Below are 19,816 nucleotides of genomic sequence, written 5' to 3'. Positions count from 1 at the left end.
TATGTTCAAATTGCATCTATGTAAATGCGGAACACGTTGCATGGGTTGTATGGCTTTGGGGGCGGACGGACATTTGAGGAGGACGGCTACGGATGTGGAGATATGGGGGGTGACCGGCCACTGTCCACAGACACACTCGGGCGCGTCCGCGGACATATAGGGTGCCAAATTTGGCAATCGTGGTTGTAGATGCTCTAAGCATCTCAGCAAACGAATAGCTTAACCAAGTATGCAGCATGCAGCGAGTGTGATACTAACATTAGAAGTTTTCACTTTCGAGAATACTTGTGCAGCGAGTGTAACTATTGAAAACAACGTTGAGAAGGAAATTTGTTGAGTCATGCAAACATTAGCCAATGATGAGAATCAAATGCAGAAGGTTTATGAAGTAAACTGCCAACCATGAAACACCAATATACAGTTTGATTTTTTTAGCTCTAAGCCAAACCACTTATAACAAAAATAACATATGCATCACGCACTTATTACAGCTCAATGAATTCATTAACTGAACAAGAACTTTGGACAAGGTTATGTCCCAAAGAAGAAAATATTGAAGATAACCGATATTCCTGGACAAAAGTAAATAAATAGGGATTAATCCAATGAGCAAAAAAGTTCAAGGGCCAACACAAGGACGGGTCATAGCTTAGGTACTTATTATCCCTGTCTCTGGAGATCCATTAATGCTAATCAAGCAATTAAAAGATTGCATTTAACATGCCAAAGTGAAACCATAAGTTGTTCAGAAATCACAGAGAACCTTGCACCAGTGTAAACAAGGTGGTCCAAGGGCCAACATAAGGTCGGGTCATAGTTTAGTTATTTATCCCTATCTTGAAGATCCATTAATGCCAAGCAAGCAATCAAAAGTTCGCATTTAACATGCCAAAGTGAAATCACAATTTGTTCACAAGTCACAAAGAACCTTGCACCAGTGTAAACAGGTACTAATGGGTCCTAAGAGCAAAACACAAATTGGAACCTATGCATCTAATAAACTTGAACAAATCACAATGAATAAAGAGCACATTATGTAACTAACAAACTTCGAACAGCAGGCGCAGGGATGTATATATATCCAAAGTCCAAACAGAGTTAAGACATATCACTCAAATCCTACATGATTCCCAGTTCCTTTAAACTCTAAATTACCAGCAACGCCAAATATTATCAATAAAAAAACCAGCAGCTAGAAGAAAGAAGAAGGAAAACAAGAAATGAAACTAGTTAAGCTGCGATAAAACATAGGAATATCACCTAATTTCAAAAGCTCGGGAAAATGAAACAAGAAACAGCTTCTCTGACTCAAAGATCCATTTTTCCGTATCCTAAACCGTGTGCATACCAAATCTCACTGGTAAGCGGCAAGAAAAGCACAAAAACTAGAACAGGTTAACAGCTAAAACAATCAAATCGGGGCAAGAGGCCATCGAAGAACCTAAGATTTGGCCAAAATGGCAGCATGGCAGGCCCCACAAGGCCCGCCTTCCACCCTGGAACGAAACCCTAAGCAAGCTAACCCGAGTTCCCAAGCCACAGGCTACCCGGACAACTGCGTACGAGGCTACAGATGAGAAAGAAGCCCGAACTCACCATGGCTGGCCACGCGGGGAAGCCCTTCATCTTGGCGAGCACCAGGTCGCCGACCTTCCACTGCGCCGCGGCCGCCGCCGCTGCAGCAGCCGCAGATGCGCCGCGCTTCCTCCTCGCCGGCGCCATCGGTCTCCCGCAACCAGCCAACCGCAGGGCCGCCGCCGCCTCCGGGGCGGCGATTAGCGCACAGCGCACGAGGCTGTGTAGCGGCAGCAGGCCGCAGCTAGTGCCGGAGGCAGCAGGGCGCCCGGTGGTCGTCCTCCCCCTCCTCTTCCCTTTAGCTTCAACAACGGCGGCGGCAGGCAGCGGCGAGGGGAAGAGGAATTTTACTTATTTTTATCATTCTCTTCTGCTCTCCTGGTTTTATGAGTATATTTTGTGTTTTGAGCTGTGTTTTTTTATGTGTGTGTTTGAGCAATTTTTCTTAATCAAAGTTGCGCTTTATTTAACTTACGAAGTTCGGAATCTCATCCGACAAAACAGAAAGAACGAAATGAGGGACCAAACCTTACAAAATTCATCACCTACTACTACCCTAGCTAGCTTAGAGCATCTCCGGCCGTTGGCCCCCCAGAGGCGCCTAAAATCGCCACCCGGAGGCTAGCCGGCGTAAAAAAAGGGCCTGGGGGCGAGTTGGTCCCCAGTCGCCGGCCCGAGGGCCGCCACCAGACGCGTCTAATTTTTTCAAAAAAAAAACGTTGAACGAAGTTCGGTTAAACACGGCTAAATTTCGGCAAACTTTGACATATATTAGACATGTTCGCGACGCGGTACATAGCAAATATAAACTAAAAAAAGAAATCGTTGAACGTCGAGTAGTCGTCGTGGTCGTTGTCATCCTCGCCGCCGTTATCATCGTTGGCCTTCTCCTCCTTGACGCGGCCGTCCCTGCTGGACCCCTGCCCGGCGTCGCCATGACGGACGGGTGGCGGTGGCGCGTCGTCGTCGTCGCTATCGTCGAGGACGACGACTCCTCCTTCATCGCGGCCCCGGCGGCGCTGCTCGGATGATCCCGCAGCCCGGATCCAGCCGGCCCCACTCCGGCGATCCACACCGGCCTCGGATCCGGCAAGTCCCGCCGCCACCGTGACCTCCAACTCCGGCGAGCTACTCCGGCCACCTCGGTTCGCGAGCCGGAAACCCTAGATCCCGAGGTCCACTTTTCCACTAAGTCCCTTTTTTGGTTAATTTTATGCTCCCTTCATCATGCCATAACTCTGTGCCCGTAGCTCCATTTTGGGCGTATCAAATTGTTCATCTGAATGTGCTCTTCATTTTGTTACATTGTGCCATGCTTGTTTGAGTCCATCTTGATGCCCAAATTGTTGATGCAAGAGTGCTATAAAATGTTAGTTCCTTTTTCTTAGCAGATCTTGAGCATTTGTCATTTTTGCCATGTTTATTGTGTGCTGCATATGAGCATGAGTTCTACATGTGTTTTGGGCTATGTCATGCCATCTTTACAGGGGTGTATGCCATGTATTTTTGTGATCTTTGTGGTGACTAGCACATGCATGCAAAGTAGCTCTCGTGATATTGCTGATTTCAGGGACTTAGAATTTCACCAAGTCATTTTCCTGATGTTATGTTTATGCCATGTATTCATGTTGCTACAGAGAGATCCATGCTTCTTTTGAATATGTTCAGTAAGGATGATTTGGACATATGGTTGTGCTCTATCCATCCATGCCTCTGTTTGCATTTATGGAGTGGTCTAGCATGACTCAATCTTGCTCTACTTTTGCTATAAAATGTTCCTGACACACTGTTTACGTGTTAATTAATTTTGCCAAGGTTGTTGTAGTTGATCCATGCATGTTATGAGATTGTTCTTGCCATGTTTAGCTTCTTAAACATGTCTTATTACTATTGCTATGCTTATCTTGCCATGCAATGCCTTGTGTTGAGTGAATCAAGCTCGCAAACATGCCTTCATAATTCTGTTTTTGTCATGTCCAGTTTTCTGCTAAGACTGAATCTGTTAACGAAACTTGCTATGTTTACATAGGTGCCATCATATCTTCTGATCCTTTTTGGCTTATGGTCAGTAAGGGACTTTTGTCCTATGCTTTGAGTAGATTCATGCCATGCCTTGTTTGCCATGATATGTTCCTGTAGCATGTTGTTATCTTGCTCTAAACATTGCTTCCTGATGTTAATTCCTGGCATGTTGTTATTTTCACAGTCTGTGATGCTGTTATCTTTTGCACTTTTGCCATGCTTGTTTGAACCTGCTATTGTGTGATTTAGCAGTAGCTGAGTGTTCATCTTTTGTCAAGCATCTTGAGTAGATCACTGCCATGTGCTTTGTTGCTATGTTAGAGTGCAGTAGCTTAGTTTCTTGTTGCATTTTAGGTGGCATCGTGCTGTTAGTCGCATAATTGTGACATTCTTGTTTTGCTTGCCATTTGCAAACCGTGCATCCGATTCTGGTGATCTTTATATCGATTTCGACCGAAATCAACTCATCTTTCCAGCGGCACACTTGCTTTGCCAAGTTGAGGCATGGTTCAATCTTTTCTTTCCGGAGCACGCATATGCATTGCATATCACATCCTGCATATCATGCCATGTTTTGCATCATGTTGCTTGCGCATTGTACCATGGTTGATTGTGGTTTCCTTTGCTTGTGTTCTTGCCTTGGGTAGAGCTGGGAGACGAGTACGTGATCGAGGAACCCATTGAGTACGCTTACAAGGATCAAGCTTACCTCAACTCAGAGAACTTTGCAGGCAAGATGACCATACCCTCGAAATCACTTCTTTCTTTGCTTGCTAGTTGCTCGCTCTTTTGCTATGTCGCGATACCTATCACTTGCTATATCATGCCTCCCATATTGCCATGTCAAAACTCTAACCCACCTTGTCGTAGCAAACCGTTATATGGCTATGTTACCGCTTTGCTCAGCCCCTCTTATAGCGTTGTGTAACATCCCAAATTTTCAATTTGGAATGTTATACACTAGATCATATGCATATCATATTTTCTTGCATTTTGGTTGATCCTAGAAATTTCACGCAACTCAAGGACCCTCAGAGAGAGTTGGAGATTTCGTTATTTTCATATTTGAGAGTTCTCTCGAATTTTGAAAATAGGATCATTTGATTTATTTATTTTGTCTTCAATAATATTTCCGGTGTCAGAAAATATATGAGAGAGGGAATAATATGACTTTCCCAAATTTAGGAAAAATGAAGATATAATAAATAGATCAATTGTTGTTTGCCGGAGTTTTATTTGCATTTTATTTGGATAGGGAAAAATGCGCGTTTTCAAAAATTGCATTTTAGGTCCGGAGAAAAGTTCATTTTGTTCGGCTCATTTTTAGGAGTCGGGGAAAATTTACTTTAAATTTTTCGGAGTTCGTTTAGATCCTTTTTTGTTTTTTTTTCTGCGCGAGGAAACTATTTAAAAAAAAATGAGCAGCGCCTTGGGCCAAAGGCCCAAGCCAAGCCACCTACCGCCGCGCTCCCAGGCGCCAGGCGCCGAGCCACGAGCCGGTCGGCCGCCGCCGCCTCTTGCTAGGACCGAATCCTTTTAGGATTCTAGGGCGCCCCTTGTTCCCTTTTCCTTATTTCGTTTTCTTTAGTCCTACTCCGTTTATTTTCTAGATCTTTCCTACTCCTATTCTAATTCCTTGTCCTCTACCTCAAGTAAACCCCTCCCCTCCCCAATATAAATACCCAAACACCCCCCCTCTAAACACATCAAATCAAAGCTCCCCTCCACACCGCGCCTTGCACCGCCGCCGCGCCGCATCACACCGCGCCCTGCGTCACCGCCGCCGCGCCGCCTCACCTGCGCCGCCACCCCACACCCCGCGCCGCCCCCGCACCTTACCGCCGCCGCGCCGCCACCCCACACCCGCGCCGCCGCCGCACCTTGCCCATGCCGCCGCCCTACGCCGACGCCGCCGGAGCCCCGTTCACCGGAGACCTCGCCAAGGTAGCCCCGCGCTACATCTATTCTTTTTCTCGGATCGTTTTCTTCTAATCGTTCCGATTCTTTTCTTCTCTAAACCGTTCCGGTTTTCTAGATCGGTTTTTCGTTCGGTTTTTTTCTTCTCCGAAACCCTAAATCGGATTCGTTTTCTTCTCCGATTTAGTTGCTTTGGACCGTTCGCCGGACCGTTCGTCCTAACGAACGTGATCACCGGATTCTTCTAGGTTAACGAACGTCCATTCGTTTAACCGTTCTTCTTTTTCTTTTCGTCGGATTTATTCCGCGATCGCGATCTCAGATCCGATCTTCTTTCTAGTCTTTCTTTTCGCTCGTTTATCGGAATCAGGTGATTCAAGCGCCTGGAGTTTCGTCTCGAAACCGCCGTTCCGTCTAATTCAACTTGAACAAGCTTTTGTTACAGTAAAATTTTGACCTAGTTTCAACTTGCTAGAACCGAGTTGTTTTCTTCCGCCGTTTGTTTTTCGTTCTTTCTTTGCAACCGGAGTTCTTAAGTTGAACTACCTGGTTCCTCTCTTGTTCGAGTTTTACCTGTGCATTAGATGAGTACTTATTGTATGCTTGTTGTTTGTCTGCGATAGATTACCCGGATTGCGCCGCTTGTTACTTCGAAACCCTAGGACTCGCGGATCATCAGCAAGGCAAGTAACACTTTGATCATACCTTTTCTACAACCCATGTTTTATTGCATTAGATCAATCCTCTCACATTGCATGATTAGGATCTAATTAAATTGTGGGATGGGAAGTAGATGAGGTAGTACCTATTACCTGTATTATTATGAAACCTTTGGGAGTTACTTCTACGTTTGCTTATTATGCCATGCTATGCTAGTAGACGTGGATTGGGTGAGTGATATCCATGACAGATGTGAGATTGATAATTTTAATGGTTTATCTAAGGTGCCAACTTAAACACACATCTGGGTGGATTGAGGCACCTGATGTCTATCAGGATTTGCCTGTTTTTTTTGGACCGCCACCCAGGCTCAAAGGGATCATAAGATCTTTCATGCTAGAAACTTCCGTGTGCAGCCACATGCCACTATGGGCTCTGGCATAGTTGACTAAGTTGTGCGAACTCTTACGGGGTGGACTAGCAGATGTAGGGGATGTAGGTGTACCGGTCTACCCCACATGTAAGGTGCTAGTGCTTCTGAAAGACTATGTCTCGGTCATCCGTCTTCTCAAACACCATGTAGTGCGAGAAACCAAACGGAGGCGATCGAGTCATGTGGGGAAAAGTGCGCAAACCTCTGCAGAGTAACAAACTAATCATGATTAGCCGTGTCCCCGGTTATGGACAACTTGAGTATCTAGTACTTGAATATCATTGTGAATCTCATCACGTTACTTCTAATTAATGTTGTTGGGTTTTAATTACTTTTAATTGGGATTGAGAATGCTGTCAACCATTCTCAATGTTTCACAACCACCATGATAGTAAATAAAATTTATTCCTTTGTAGTAGGGAAAAATTGGCTTTACGCAAAAACTGTAACCATAGAGCTTTCCACCAGCCATATATGCATATAGTATAGCTGTTTCATCCCATTACTCTCTATGTGTTACTTTGCCAGCATATTCCATGTGCTGACCTGTTTTCGGGCTGCAACGTTAATGTTGCAGACTTTTCAGACGACGATTGAGGTGCGTTTAGGTCGTGGTTCTATACTCAGTGATGCCGCTGGAGTTGATGGACCCATTTATCTTCCAAGTCTTCCGCTGTTATCTTTAAAATATGGCCTTAAGTCATATTTATTGTAATAAGTTCTTTTTCAGCCATCGATGTAATAAGTGTGTGATTGCAACTCTGCTATAAAACCTCGATGTACTGTGTGGTGTCAGCATTACTGATCCAGGGATGACACCGTAGCACAGTAGACGTGATCCATTCGGGTCAGGTCGCTACACGTTGCTAGTTGCAGGTGAAGATGGAGTTTGTTCCTTGTTGGAACATGATTATTGTTGGGATATCATTATTATATCTTGTTTAATTTAATGCACCTATATACTTGGTAAAGGGTGGAAGGCTCGGCCTTATGCCCTGGTGTTTTGTTCCACTCTTGTCGCCCTAGTTTCCGTCATACCAGTGTTATGTTCCTTGATTATGTGTTCCTTGCGCGGTTGGGTTATATGGGAACCCCTTGACCAGTTCGGCCTTGAATAAAACTCTCCAGCAAGGCCTGTCCTTGGTTTTACCATTTGCCACCTAAGCCTTTTTCCCTTGGGTTTCGCGGACTCAAGGGTCATCTTTATTTTAAACCCCCCCCCCGGGTCAGTGCTCCTCTGAGTGTTGGTCCAAACTAGAGCACCGTGCAGGGTCGTCCCTTGGAAACTTGGGTTACGTTGGCTCCTGTACGCTTAGCTTATCCGATGTGCCCTGAGAATGAGATATGTGCAGCTCCTATTGGGATTTGTCGGCACAGTGGGTGGTCTTGCTGGTCTTGTTTTACCATTGTCGAAATGTCTTGTAATCGGGATTCCGAGTCTGATCGGGTCGTCCTGGGAGAAGGAATATCCTTCGTTGACGGTGAGAGCTTGTGATGGGCTAAGTTGGGACACCCCTGCAGGGTTTTGAACTTTCGAAAGCCGTGCCCGCGGTTATGTGCAGATGGGAATTTGTTAATGTCAGGTTGTAGAGAACTTGAAACTTAACTTAATTAAAATGAATCAACCGCGTGTGTAGCCGTGATGGTCTCTTTTTGGCGGAGTTCGGGAAGAGAACACGGTCTCGTGTTATGCTTGAACGTAAGTAGTTTCAGGATCACTTCTTGATCTTTATAGCTTCTCGACCGTGCTTTGCTTCTCTTCTCGCTCTCATTTGCGTAAGTTAGCCACCATATATGCTAGTGCTTGCTGCAGCTCCACCTCACTACCTTTTCCGACCCATAAGCTTATATACTCTTGATCGCGAGGGTGTGAGATTGCTGAGTCCCCGTGACTCACAGATTACTTCCAAAACCAGATACAGGTGCCGATGATGCCAGTGCAAGGGATGCTACCGAACCCAAGTGGGAGTTCGACGAGGATTCAGGATGTTACTATGTTTCCTTTCCGGATGATCAGTAGTGGAGCCCAGTTGGGGCGATCGGGGATCTATGCATTTGGGGTTGTCTTTATTTTGGTTCCGTAGTCGGACCTTGATTGTATTCTGGATGATGTAATGCTATATTTATGTATTGTGTGAAGTGGCGATTGTAAGCCAACTCTTTATCCCTTTCTTATTCAGTACAGGATGTGTAAAGATTACCCCTCTTGCGACATGCCTACTATGTAGTTATGCCTCTAAGTCGTGCTCCTACACGTGGGAGATATAGCCGCATTGTAGGTGTTACGAACCACCACTATCTGCCAAGTGCACACCTTCTGGGCCTGCACAGAGCTCTTCTTCATCCATGGCATCAACAGGACAAACACATGATATTATTTGTCGTCGTTGCAAGGGTGGAGGTCATTATGCGAGACAATGCCCATCTAAGCGTGTGATGATTGTTACTGAGGATGGTGGGTATGAGTCCGCTAGTGACTATGATGAGGAGACTTTGGCTCTTATTACACGTGAAGAACACGGTGGAGACGATTCTGATCATGAGACGCAATACATGGCTCCTGAAGATGCTGACATGTATGAATGTTTAGTTGCTCAACGTGTTTTGAGCGTGCAAGTTACACAAGCAGAGCAAAATCAGAGGCATAATTTGTTCCATACAAAGGGAGTTGTGAAGGAACGTTCTATTCGCGTCATCATAGATGTAGGGAGCTGCAACAACTTGGCTAGCATGGAGATGGTGGAGAAGCTATCTCTCACCACAAGACCACATCCACATCCTTACTACATCTAATGGTTCAACAACAACGGCAAGGTAAGGTAACACGTACTGTTCATGTGCTTTTTAGTATCTCTACATATGCTGATTATGTTGATTGTGATGTGGTACCTATGCAAGCATGTTCCTTATTACTTGGTAGACCATGGCAATTTGATAAAAATTCTGTACACCATGATAGAAACAATCAGTATACTCTTGTTCATAAGGACAAAAATATTACTTTGCTTCCTATGACTCCTGATTCCATTTTGGAAGATGATATTAATAGAGCTAATAAATGAAACAAGAGAAAAATAAGAGTGAAAATCAGATTGTGGCAAAAGAATTTGAGCAACAAATGAAGCCTAATAATAAACCATCTAGTGTTGCTTCTGAAATTAAATTGAAAAGTGCATGTTTACTTGCCACCAAATCTGATATTGATGATCTAGATTTCACAAATCTGTTTACCATGCTTTTATGTGCAAACAGGCATTATTTTCTTTCGAGGATGTACCTTCCTCTTTGCCTCCTACTGTCACTAATTTTGCAGGAGTTCACTGACGTCTTTCCACAAGATGTGCCACCGATATTACCACCTATTCGAGGGATTGAGCATCAGATTGACTTAATTCCCAATGCTTCGCTGCCTAACCGTGCGCCATACCGTACCAATCTAGAGGAGACGAAGGAGATTATGCGTCAAGTACAGGAGCTGCTCGACAAAGGTTATATACGCGAATCTCTTAGTCCTTGTGTTGTTCCTATTATACTAGTGCCAAAAAAGGATGGTACGTCGCGTATGTGTGTTGATTGTAGAGGCATTAATAATATTAATATTCGTTATCATCATCCTATTCCTAGGTCAGATTGAAGGAAATATGCCCTAGAGGCAATAATAAAGTTATTATTTATTTCCTTATTTCATGATAAATATTTATTATTCATGCTAGAATTGTATTAACCGGAAACATAATACATGTGTGAATACATAGACAAACAGAGTGTCACTAGTATGCCTCTACTAGACTAGCTCGTTAATCAAAGATGGTTATGTTTCCTAACCATGGACAAAGAGTTGTTATTTGATTAACGGGATCACATCATTAGGAGAATGATGTGATTGACATGACCCATTCCATTAGCTTAGCACCCGATCGTTTAGTATGTTGCTATTGCTTTCTTCATGACTTATACATGTTCCTATGACTATGAGATTATGCAACTCCCGTTTGCCGGAGGAACACTTTGTGTGCTACCAAACGTCACAACGTAACTGGGTGATTATAAAGGAGCTCTACAGGTGTCTCCAAAGGTACATGTTGGGTTGGCGTATTTCGAGATTAGGATTTGTCACTCCGATTGTCGGAGAGGTATCTCTCGGCCCTCTCGGTAATACACATCACATAAGCCTTGCAAGCATTGCAACTAATGAGTTAGTTGCGAGATGATGTATTACGGAACGAGTAAAGAGACTTGCCGGTAACGAGATTGAACTAGGTATTGAGATACCGACGATCGAATCTCGGGCAAGTAACATACCGATGACAAAGGGAACAAAGTATGTTGTTATGCGGTCTGACCGATAAAGATCTTCGTAGAATATGTGGGAGCCAATATGAGCATCCAGGTTCCGCTATTGGTTATTGACCGGAGACGTGTCTCGGTCATGTCTACATTGTTCTCGAACCCGTAGGGTCCGCACGCTTAAGGTTTCGATGATAGTTATATTATGAGTTTATGAGTTTTGATGTACCGAAGGAGTTTGGAGTCCCGGATGAGATCGGGGACATGACGAGGAGTCTCGAAATGGTCGAGATGTAAAGATCGATATATTGGACGACTATATTCGGACATCGGAAAGGTTCCGAGTGATTCGGGTATTTTCTGAGGTACTGGGGAGTTACGGGAATACGAGGAAGAAGCAATGGGCCATGGGCCTTAGTGGAAAGGACCAGGAGGTGGCGCGCGCCCCTCCCAAGCCCAGTCCGAATTGGACAAGGGGTTTGGGGCGCGGCCCCTCTCTCCCTTCTTTCCCCTCTTCCCCCCTTTCCCCCTTCTCCTAGTTGGACTAGGAAAGGTGGAAACCTACTCCAACTAGGAGTAGGAATCCTACTCCTCCTTGGCGCGCCCACAAGGGCCGGCCGGCCTCCCCCTTGCTCCTTTATATACGGGGGCAGGGGGCACCCCATAGACACAAGTTGATCCACGTGATCATATTCTTAGCCGTGTGCGGTGCCCCCTTCCACCATAATCCTCGATAATATTGTAGCGGTGCTTAGGCGAAGCCCTGCGACGGTAGTATATCAAGATCGTCACCACGCCGTCGTGCTGACGGAACTCTACCCCGACACTTTGCTGGATCGGAGTCCGGGGATCGTCATCGAGCTGAACGTGTGCTAGAACTCGGAGGTGCCGTAGTTTCGGTGCTTGATCGGTCGGGCCGTGAAGACGTACGACTACATCAACCGCGTTGTGCTAACACTTCCGCTGTCGGTCTACAAGGGTACGTAGATCACACTCTCCCCTCTCGTTGCTATGCATCACCATGATCTTACGTGTGCGTAGGAATTTTTTTGAAATTACTACGTTCCCCAACAGTGGCATCCGAGCCTAGGTTTTATGTGCTGATGTTATATGCACGAGTAGAACACAAGTGAGTTGTGGGCGATATAAGTCATACTGCTTACCAGCATGTCATACTTTGGTTCGGCGGTATTGTTGGACGAAGCGGCCCGGACCGACATTACGCGTACGCTTATGTGAGACCGGTTCTCCCGACGTGCTTTGCACAAAGGTGGCTAGCGGGTGACAGTTTCTCCAACTTTAGTTGAACCGAGTGTGGCTACGCCCGGTCCTTGCGAAGGTTAAAACAACACCAACTTGACAAACTATCGTTGTGGTTTTGATGCGTAAGTAAGATTGGTTCTTGCTTAAGCCCGTAGCAGCCATGTAAAACTTGCAACAACAAAGTAGAGGACGTCTAACTTGTTTTTGCAGGGCATGTTGTGATGTGATATGGTCAAGACATGATGCTAGATTTTATTGTATGAGATGATCATGTTTTGTAACCAAGTTATCGGCAACTGGCAGGAGCCATATGGTTGTCGCTTTATTGTACGCAATGCAATTGCGCTGTCATGCTTTACTTTATCACTAAGCGGTAGCGATAGTCGTGGAAGCATAAGATTGGCGAGACGACAACGATGCTACGATGGTGATCAAGGTGTCGCGCTGGTGACTATGGTGATCACGACAGTGCTTCGAAGATGGAGATCACAAACACAAGATGATGATGGCCATATCATATCACTTATATTGATTGCATGTGATGTTTATCTTTTATGCATCTTATCTTGCTTTGATTGACGGTAGCATTTTAAGATGATCTCTCACTAATTATCAAGAAGTGTTCTCCCTGAGCATGCACCGTTGCGAAAGTTCTTCGTGCTGAGACACCACGTGATGATCAGGTGTGATAGGCTCTACATTCAAATACAACAGGTGCAAAACAGTTGCACACGCGGAATACTCAGGTTATACTTGACGAGCCAAGCATATACAGATATGGCCTCGGAACACGGAGACCAAAAGGTCGAGCGTGAATCATATAGTAGATATGATCAACATAGTGATGTTCACCAATGAAACTACTCCATCTCACGTGATGATCGGACATGGTTTAGTTGATTTGGATCACGTGATCACTTAGAGGATTAGAGGGATGTCTATCTAAGTGGGAGTTCTTAAGTAATATGATTAAATTGAACTTAAATTTATCATGAACTTAGTCCTGGTAGTATTTTGCAAATTATGTTGTAGATCAATAGCTCGCGTTGTTGCTTCCCTGTGTTTATTTTGATATGTTCCTAGAGAAAATTGTGTTGAAAGATGTTAGTAGCAATGATGTGGATTGGATCCGTGATCTGAGGTTTATCCTCATTGCTGCACAGAAGAATATGTCCTTGATGCACCGCTAGGTGACAGACCTATTGCAGGAGCAGATGCAGACGTTATGAACGTTTGGCTAGCTCAATATGATGACTACTTGATAGTTTAGTGCACCATGCTTAATGGCTTAGAATCGGGACTTCAAAGACGTTTTGAACGTCATGGACCATATGAGATGTTCCAGCAGTTGAAGTTAATATTTCAAGCAAATACCCGAGTTGAGAGATATGAAGTCTCCAACAAGTTCTATAGCTAAAAGATGGAGGAGAATAGCTCAACTAGTGAGCATGTGCTCAGATTGTCTAGGTACTACAATCGCTTGAATCAAGTGGGAGTTAATCTTCCAGATAAGATAGTGATTGACAGAATTCTCTAGTCACCATCACCAAGTTAGTAGAACTTCGTGATGAACTATAGTATGCAAGGGATGACGAAAACGACTCCCGAGCTTTTCATGATGATGAAATCGATGAAGGTAGAAATCAAGAAAGAGCATCAAGTGTTGATGGTAGACAAGACCACTAGTTTCAATAAAAGGGCAAAGGGAAGAAGGGGAACTTCAAGAAGAACGGCAAGAAAGTTGCTGCTCAAGTGAAGAAGCCCAAGTCTGGTCCTAAGCCTGAGACTAAGTGCTTCTACTGCAAAGGGACTGGTCACTGGAAGCGGAACTGCCCCAAGTATTTGGCGGATAAGAAGGATGGCAAAATGAACAAAGGTATATTTGATATACAGATTATTAATGTGTATTTTACTAGTGTTCGTAGCAACCCCTCAGTATTTGATACTGGTTCAGTTGCTAAGAGTAGTAACTCGAAACGGGAGTTGCAGAATAAACAGAGACTAGTTAAGGGTGAAGTAACGATGTGTGTTGGAAGTGGTTCCAAAATTGATATGATCATCGTTGCACACTCCCTATACTTTCGGGATTAGTGTTGAACCTAAATAAGTGTTATTTGGTGTTTGCGTTGAGCATGAATATGATTTGATCATGTTTATTGTAATACGGTTATTCATTTAAGTAAGAGAATAAATTGTTGTTCTGTTTACATGAATAAAACCTTATATGGTTACACACCCAATGAAAATAGTTCGTTGGATCTCGATCGTAGTGATACACATAAACATAATATTGAAACCAAAAGATGCAAAGTTAATAATGATAGTGCAAACTTATTTGTGGCACTGCCGTTTAGGTCATATTGGTGTAAAGCGCATGAAGAAACTCCATGCTGATGGGCTTTTGGAATCACTTGATTATGAATCAGTTGATGCTTGTGAACCATGCCTCATGGGCAAGATGACTAAGACTCCGTTCTTCGGAACAATGGAGCGAGCAACAGATTTGTTGGAAATCATACATACTGATGTATGAGGTCCGATGAATATTGAGGCTCGCGACAGGTATCATTATTTTCTGTTCTTCACAGATAATTTGAGCAGATGTGAGTATATCTACTTGATGAAACATAAGTCTGAAACATTTGAAAAGTTCAAAGAATTTCAGAGTGAAGTGGAAAATCATCGTAACAAGAAAATAAAGTTTCTACGATCTGATCATGGAGAAGAGTATTTGAATTACGAGTTTGGTCTTCAGTTAAAACAATGTGAAATAGTTTCACTACTCACGCCACCTGGAACACCACAGTGTAATGGTGTGTTCGAACGTCGTAATCGTACTTTATTTGATATGGTGCGATCTATGATGTCTCTTACAGATTTGCCGCTATTGTTTTGGGGTTATGCATTAGAGACAACTACATTCACGTTAAATAGGGCACCATCTAAATCCGTTTGAGATGACACCATATGAACTATGGTTTAGCAAGAAACCTAAGCTGTCGTTTCTTAAAGTTTGAGGTTGCAATGCTTATGTGAAAAAGTTTCAACTTGATAAGCTCAAACCTAAATCGGAGAAGTGCGTCTTCATAGGATATCCAAAGGAAACTATTGGATACACCTTCTATCACAGATCCGAAGGCAAGACTTTTGTTGCTAAATTCGAAAACTTTCTAGAGAAGGAGTTTCTCTCGAAAGAAGTGAGTAGGAGGAAAGTAGAAAACTTGATAAGGTAATTGTACCTTCTCCCTTATTGGAAAGTAGTTCATCATAGAAATCTGTTCTTGTGAATACTACACCAATTAGTGAGGAAGCTAATGATGATGATCATGTAACTTCAGATCAAGTTAGAATCTCGTAGGTAAACCAGAGTGAGATCCGCACCAGAGTGGTACGGTAATCCTGTTCTGGAAGTCATGTTACTAGACCATGACGAACTTGCGAACTATGAGGAAGCGATGATGAGCCCAGATTCCGCGAAATGGTTTGAGGCCATGAAATCTGAGATATGATCCATGTATGAGAACAAAGTATGGACTTTGATGGATTTGCCCGATGATCGGCAAGCCATAGAAAATAAATGGATCTTCAAGAGGAAGACGGACGCTGATAGTAGTGTTACTATCTACAAAGCTAGACTTGTCGAAAAAGGTTTTTGACAAAGTTCAAGGTGTTGACTATGATGAAATTTTCTCACTCGTAGCGATGCTTAAGTCTGTCCAAATCATGTTAGCAATTGCCGCATTTTTATGAAATCTGGAAAATGGATAAACAAAACTACATTCCTTAATGGATTTAAAGAAGAGTTGTATATGATGCAACTAGAAGGTCTTGTCAATCCTAAAGGTGTTAACAAAATATGCAAGCTCCAGCGATCCATCTATGGACTGGTGCAAGCATCTCGGAGTTGGAATATACGCTTTGATAAGTTGATCAAAGCATATAGTTTTATACAGACTTGCGGTGAAGCCTGTATTTACAAGAAAGTGAGTGGGAGCACTACAACATTTCTGATAAGAATATGTGTATGACATATTGTTGATCGGAAATAATGTAGAATTATTCTGCAAAGCATAAAGGAGTGTTTGAAAGGATTTTTTCAAAGAAAACCTCGGTGAAGCTGCTTACATATTGAGCATCAAGATCTATAGAGATAGATCAAGACGCTTGATAAGTTTTTTTTCAATGAGTACATACCTTGACAAGATTTTGAAGTAGTTCAAAATGGAACAGTCAAAGAAAGAATTCTTGCCTGTGTTACAAGGTGTGAAATTGAGTAAGACTCAAAGCGCGACCACGGCAGAAAATAGAATGAGAATGAAAGTCATTCCCTATGCCTCAGCCATAGGTTCTATAAAGTATGCCATGCTGTGTACCAGATCTATTGTATACCCTACACTGTGTTAAGCAAGGGAGTACAATAGTGATCTAAGAGTAGATCACTGGACAACGGTCAAAAATATCCTTAGTGGAATATTTCTCAATTATGGAGGTGACAAAAAGGTTCGTCGTAAAAAGTTACGTCGATGCAAGTTTTGACACAGATCTGGATGACTCTAAGTATCGATCTAGATACATATTGAAAGTGGGAGCAATTAGCTAGAGTAGCTCCGTGCAGAGCATTGTAGACATAGAATTCGCAAAATACTTACGGATCTGTATGTGACAGATCCATTGACTAAAATTATCTCACAAGCAAAACATGATCACACCTTAGTACTCTTTGGGTGTTAATCACATAAACGATGTGAACTAGATTACTGACTCTAGTAAACCCTTTGGGTATAGGTCACATGACAATGTGAACTATGGGTGTTAATCACATGGTGATGTGACTATTAGTGTTGAATCACATGGCGACGTGAACTAGATTATTGACTCTAGTGCAAGTGGGAGACTGAAGGAAATATGCCCTAGAGGCAATAATAAAGTTATTATTTATTTCCTTATTTCATGATAAATGTTTATTATTCATGCTAGAATTGTATTAACCGGAAACATAATACATGTGTGAATACATAGACAAACAGAGTGTCACTAGTATGCCTCTACTAGACTAGCTCGTTAATCAAAGATGGTTATGTTTCCTAACCATGGACAAAGAGTTGTTATTTGATTAACGGGATCACATCATTAGGAGAATGATGTGATTGACATGACCCATTCCATTAGCTTAGCACCCGATCGTTTAGTATGTTGCTATTGCTTTCTTCATGACTTATACATGTTCCTATGACTATGAGATTATGCAACTCCCGTTTGCCGGAGGAACACTTTGTGTGCTACCAAACGTCACAACGTAACTGGGTGATTATAAAGGAGCTCTACAGGTGTCTCCAAAGGTACATGTTGGGTTGGCGTATTTCGAGATTAGGATTTGTCACTCCGATTGTCGGAGAGGTATCTCTGGGCCCTCTCGGTAATGCACATCACATAAGCCTTGCAAGCATTGCAACTAATGAGTTAGTTGCGAGATGATGTATTACGGAACGAGTAAAGAGACTTGCCGGTAACGAGATTGAACTAGGTATTGAGATACCGACGATCGAATCTCGGGCAAGTAACATACCGATGACAAAGGGAACAAAGTATGTTGTTATGCGGTCTGACCGATAAAGATCTTCGTAGAATATGTGGGAGCCAATATGAGCATCCAGGTTCCGCTATTGGTTATTGACCGGAGACGTGTCTCGGTCATGTCTACATTGTTCTCGAACCCGTAGGGTCCGCACGCTTAAGGTTTCGATGATAGTTATATTATGAGTTTATGAGTTTTGATGTACCGAAGGAGTTTGGAGTCCCGGATGAGATCGGGGACATGACGAGGAGTCTCGAAATGGTCGAGATGTAAAGATCGATATATTGGACGACTATATTCGGACATCGGAAAGGTTCCGAGTGATTCGGGTATTTTCTGAGGTACTGGGGAGTTACGGGAATACGAGGAAGAAGCAATGGGCCATGGGCCTTAGTGGAAAGGACCAGGAGGTGGCGCGCGCCCCTCCCAAGCCCAGTCCGAATTGGACAAGGGGTTTGGGGCGCGGCCCCTCTCTCCCTTCTTTCCCCTCTTCCCCCCTTTCCCCCTTCTCCTAGTTGGACTAGGAAAGGTGGAAACCTACTCCAACTAGGAGTAGGAATCCTACTCCTCCTTGGCGCGCCCACAAGGGCCGGCCGGCCTCCCCCTTGCTCCTTTATATACGGGGGCAGGGGGCACCCCATAGACACAAGTTGATCCACGTGATCATATTCTTAGCCGTGTGCGGTGCCCCCTTCCACCATAATCCTCGATAATATTGTAGCGGTGCTTAGGCGAAGCCCTGCGACGGTAGTATATCAAGATCGTCACCACGCCGTCGTGCTGACGGAACTCTACCCCGACACTTTGCTGGATCGGAGTCCGGGGATCGTCATCGAGCTGAACGTGTGCTAGAACTCGGAGGTGCCGTAGTTTCGGTGCTTGATCGGTCGGGCCGTGAAGACGTACGACTACATCAACCGCGTTGTGCTAACACTTCCGCTGTCGGTCTACAAGGGTACGTAGATCACACTCTCCCCTCTCGTTGCTATGCATCACCATGATCTTACGTGTGCGTAGGAATTTTTTTGAAATTACTACGTTCCCCAACAGTGGCATCCGAGCCTAGGTTTTATGTGCTGATGTTATATGCACGAGTAGAACACAAGTGAGTTGTGGGCGATATAAGTCATACTGCTTACCAGCATGTCATACTTTGGTTCGGCGGTATTGTTGGACGAAGCGGCCCGGACCGACATTACGCGTACGCTTATGTGAGACCGGTTCTCCCGACGTGCTTTGCACAAAGGTGGCTAGCGGGTGACAGTTTCTCCAACTTTAGTTGAACCGAGTGTGGCTACGCCCGGTCCTTGCGAAGGTTAAAACAACACCAACTTGACAAACTATCGTTGTGGTTTTGATGCGTAAGTAAGATTGGTTCTTGCTTAAGCCCGTAGCAGCCATGTAAAACTTGCAACAACAAAGTAGAGGACGTCTAACTTGTTTTTGCAGGGCATGTTGTGATGTGATATGGTCAAGACATGATGCTAGATTTTATTGTATGAGATGATCATGTTTTGTAACCAAGTTATCGGCAACTGGCAGGAGCCATATGGTTGTCGCTTTATTGTACGCAATGCAATTGCGCTGTCATGCTTTACTTTATCACTAAGCGGTAGCGATAGTCGTGGAAGCATAAGATTGGCGAGACGACAACGATGCTACGATGGTGATCAAGGTGTCGCGCTGGTGACTATGGTGATCACGACAGTGCTTCGAAGATGGAGATCACAAACACAAGATGATGATGGCCATATCATATCACTTATATTGATTGCATGTGATGTTTATCTTTTATGCATCTTATCTTGCTTTGATTGACGGTAGCATTTTAAGATGATCTCTCACTAATTATCAAGAAGTGTTCTCCCTGAGCATGCACCGTTGCGAAAGTTCTTCGTGCTGAGACACCACGTGATGATCAGGTGTGATAGGCTCTACATTCAAATACAACAGGTGCAAAACAGTTGCACACGCGGAATACTCAGGTTATACTTGACGAGCCAAGCATATACAGATATGGCCTCGGAACACGGAGACCAAAAGGTCGAGCGTGAATCATATAGTAGATATGATCAACATAGTGA

The 19,816-nt window shown here is 43.9% G+C and overlaps 1 protein-coding gene across 1 annotated transcript in view; it reads right to left on the bottom strand.

The window, feature by feature from the left end:
* Positions 1–1,982, bottom strand: part of LOC125527960 (protein HUA2-LIKE 2-like) — a 29,391-nt gene extending 27,409 nt beyond the window's left edge. The window contains 1 exon segment of the mRNA XM_048692474.1: positions 1,597–1,982. Coding sequence (XP_048548431.1) covers positions 1,597–1,722 — 126 coding nt within the window. The 5' untranslated portion in view covers positions 1,723–1,982.
* Positions 1,983–19,816: the final 17,834 nt, after the last annotated feature.

The sequence above is a fragment of the Triticum urartu genome, unplaced genomic scaffold (assembly GCF_003073215.2).
Source record: "Triticum urartu cultivar G1812 unplaced genomic scaffold, Tu2.1 TuUngrouped_contig_453, whole genome shotgun sequence".
NCBI lineage: Eukaryota > Viridiplantae > Streptophyta > Magnoliopsida > Poales > Poaceae > Triticum > Triticum urartu.
This window is presented reverse-complemented; position numbering and strand designations above follow the sequence as displayed.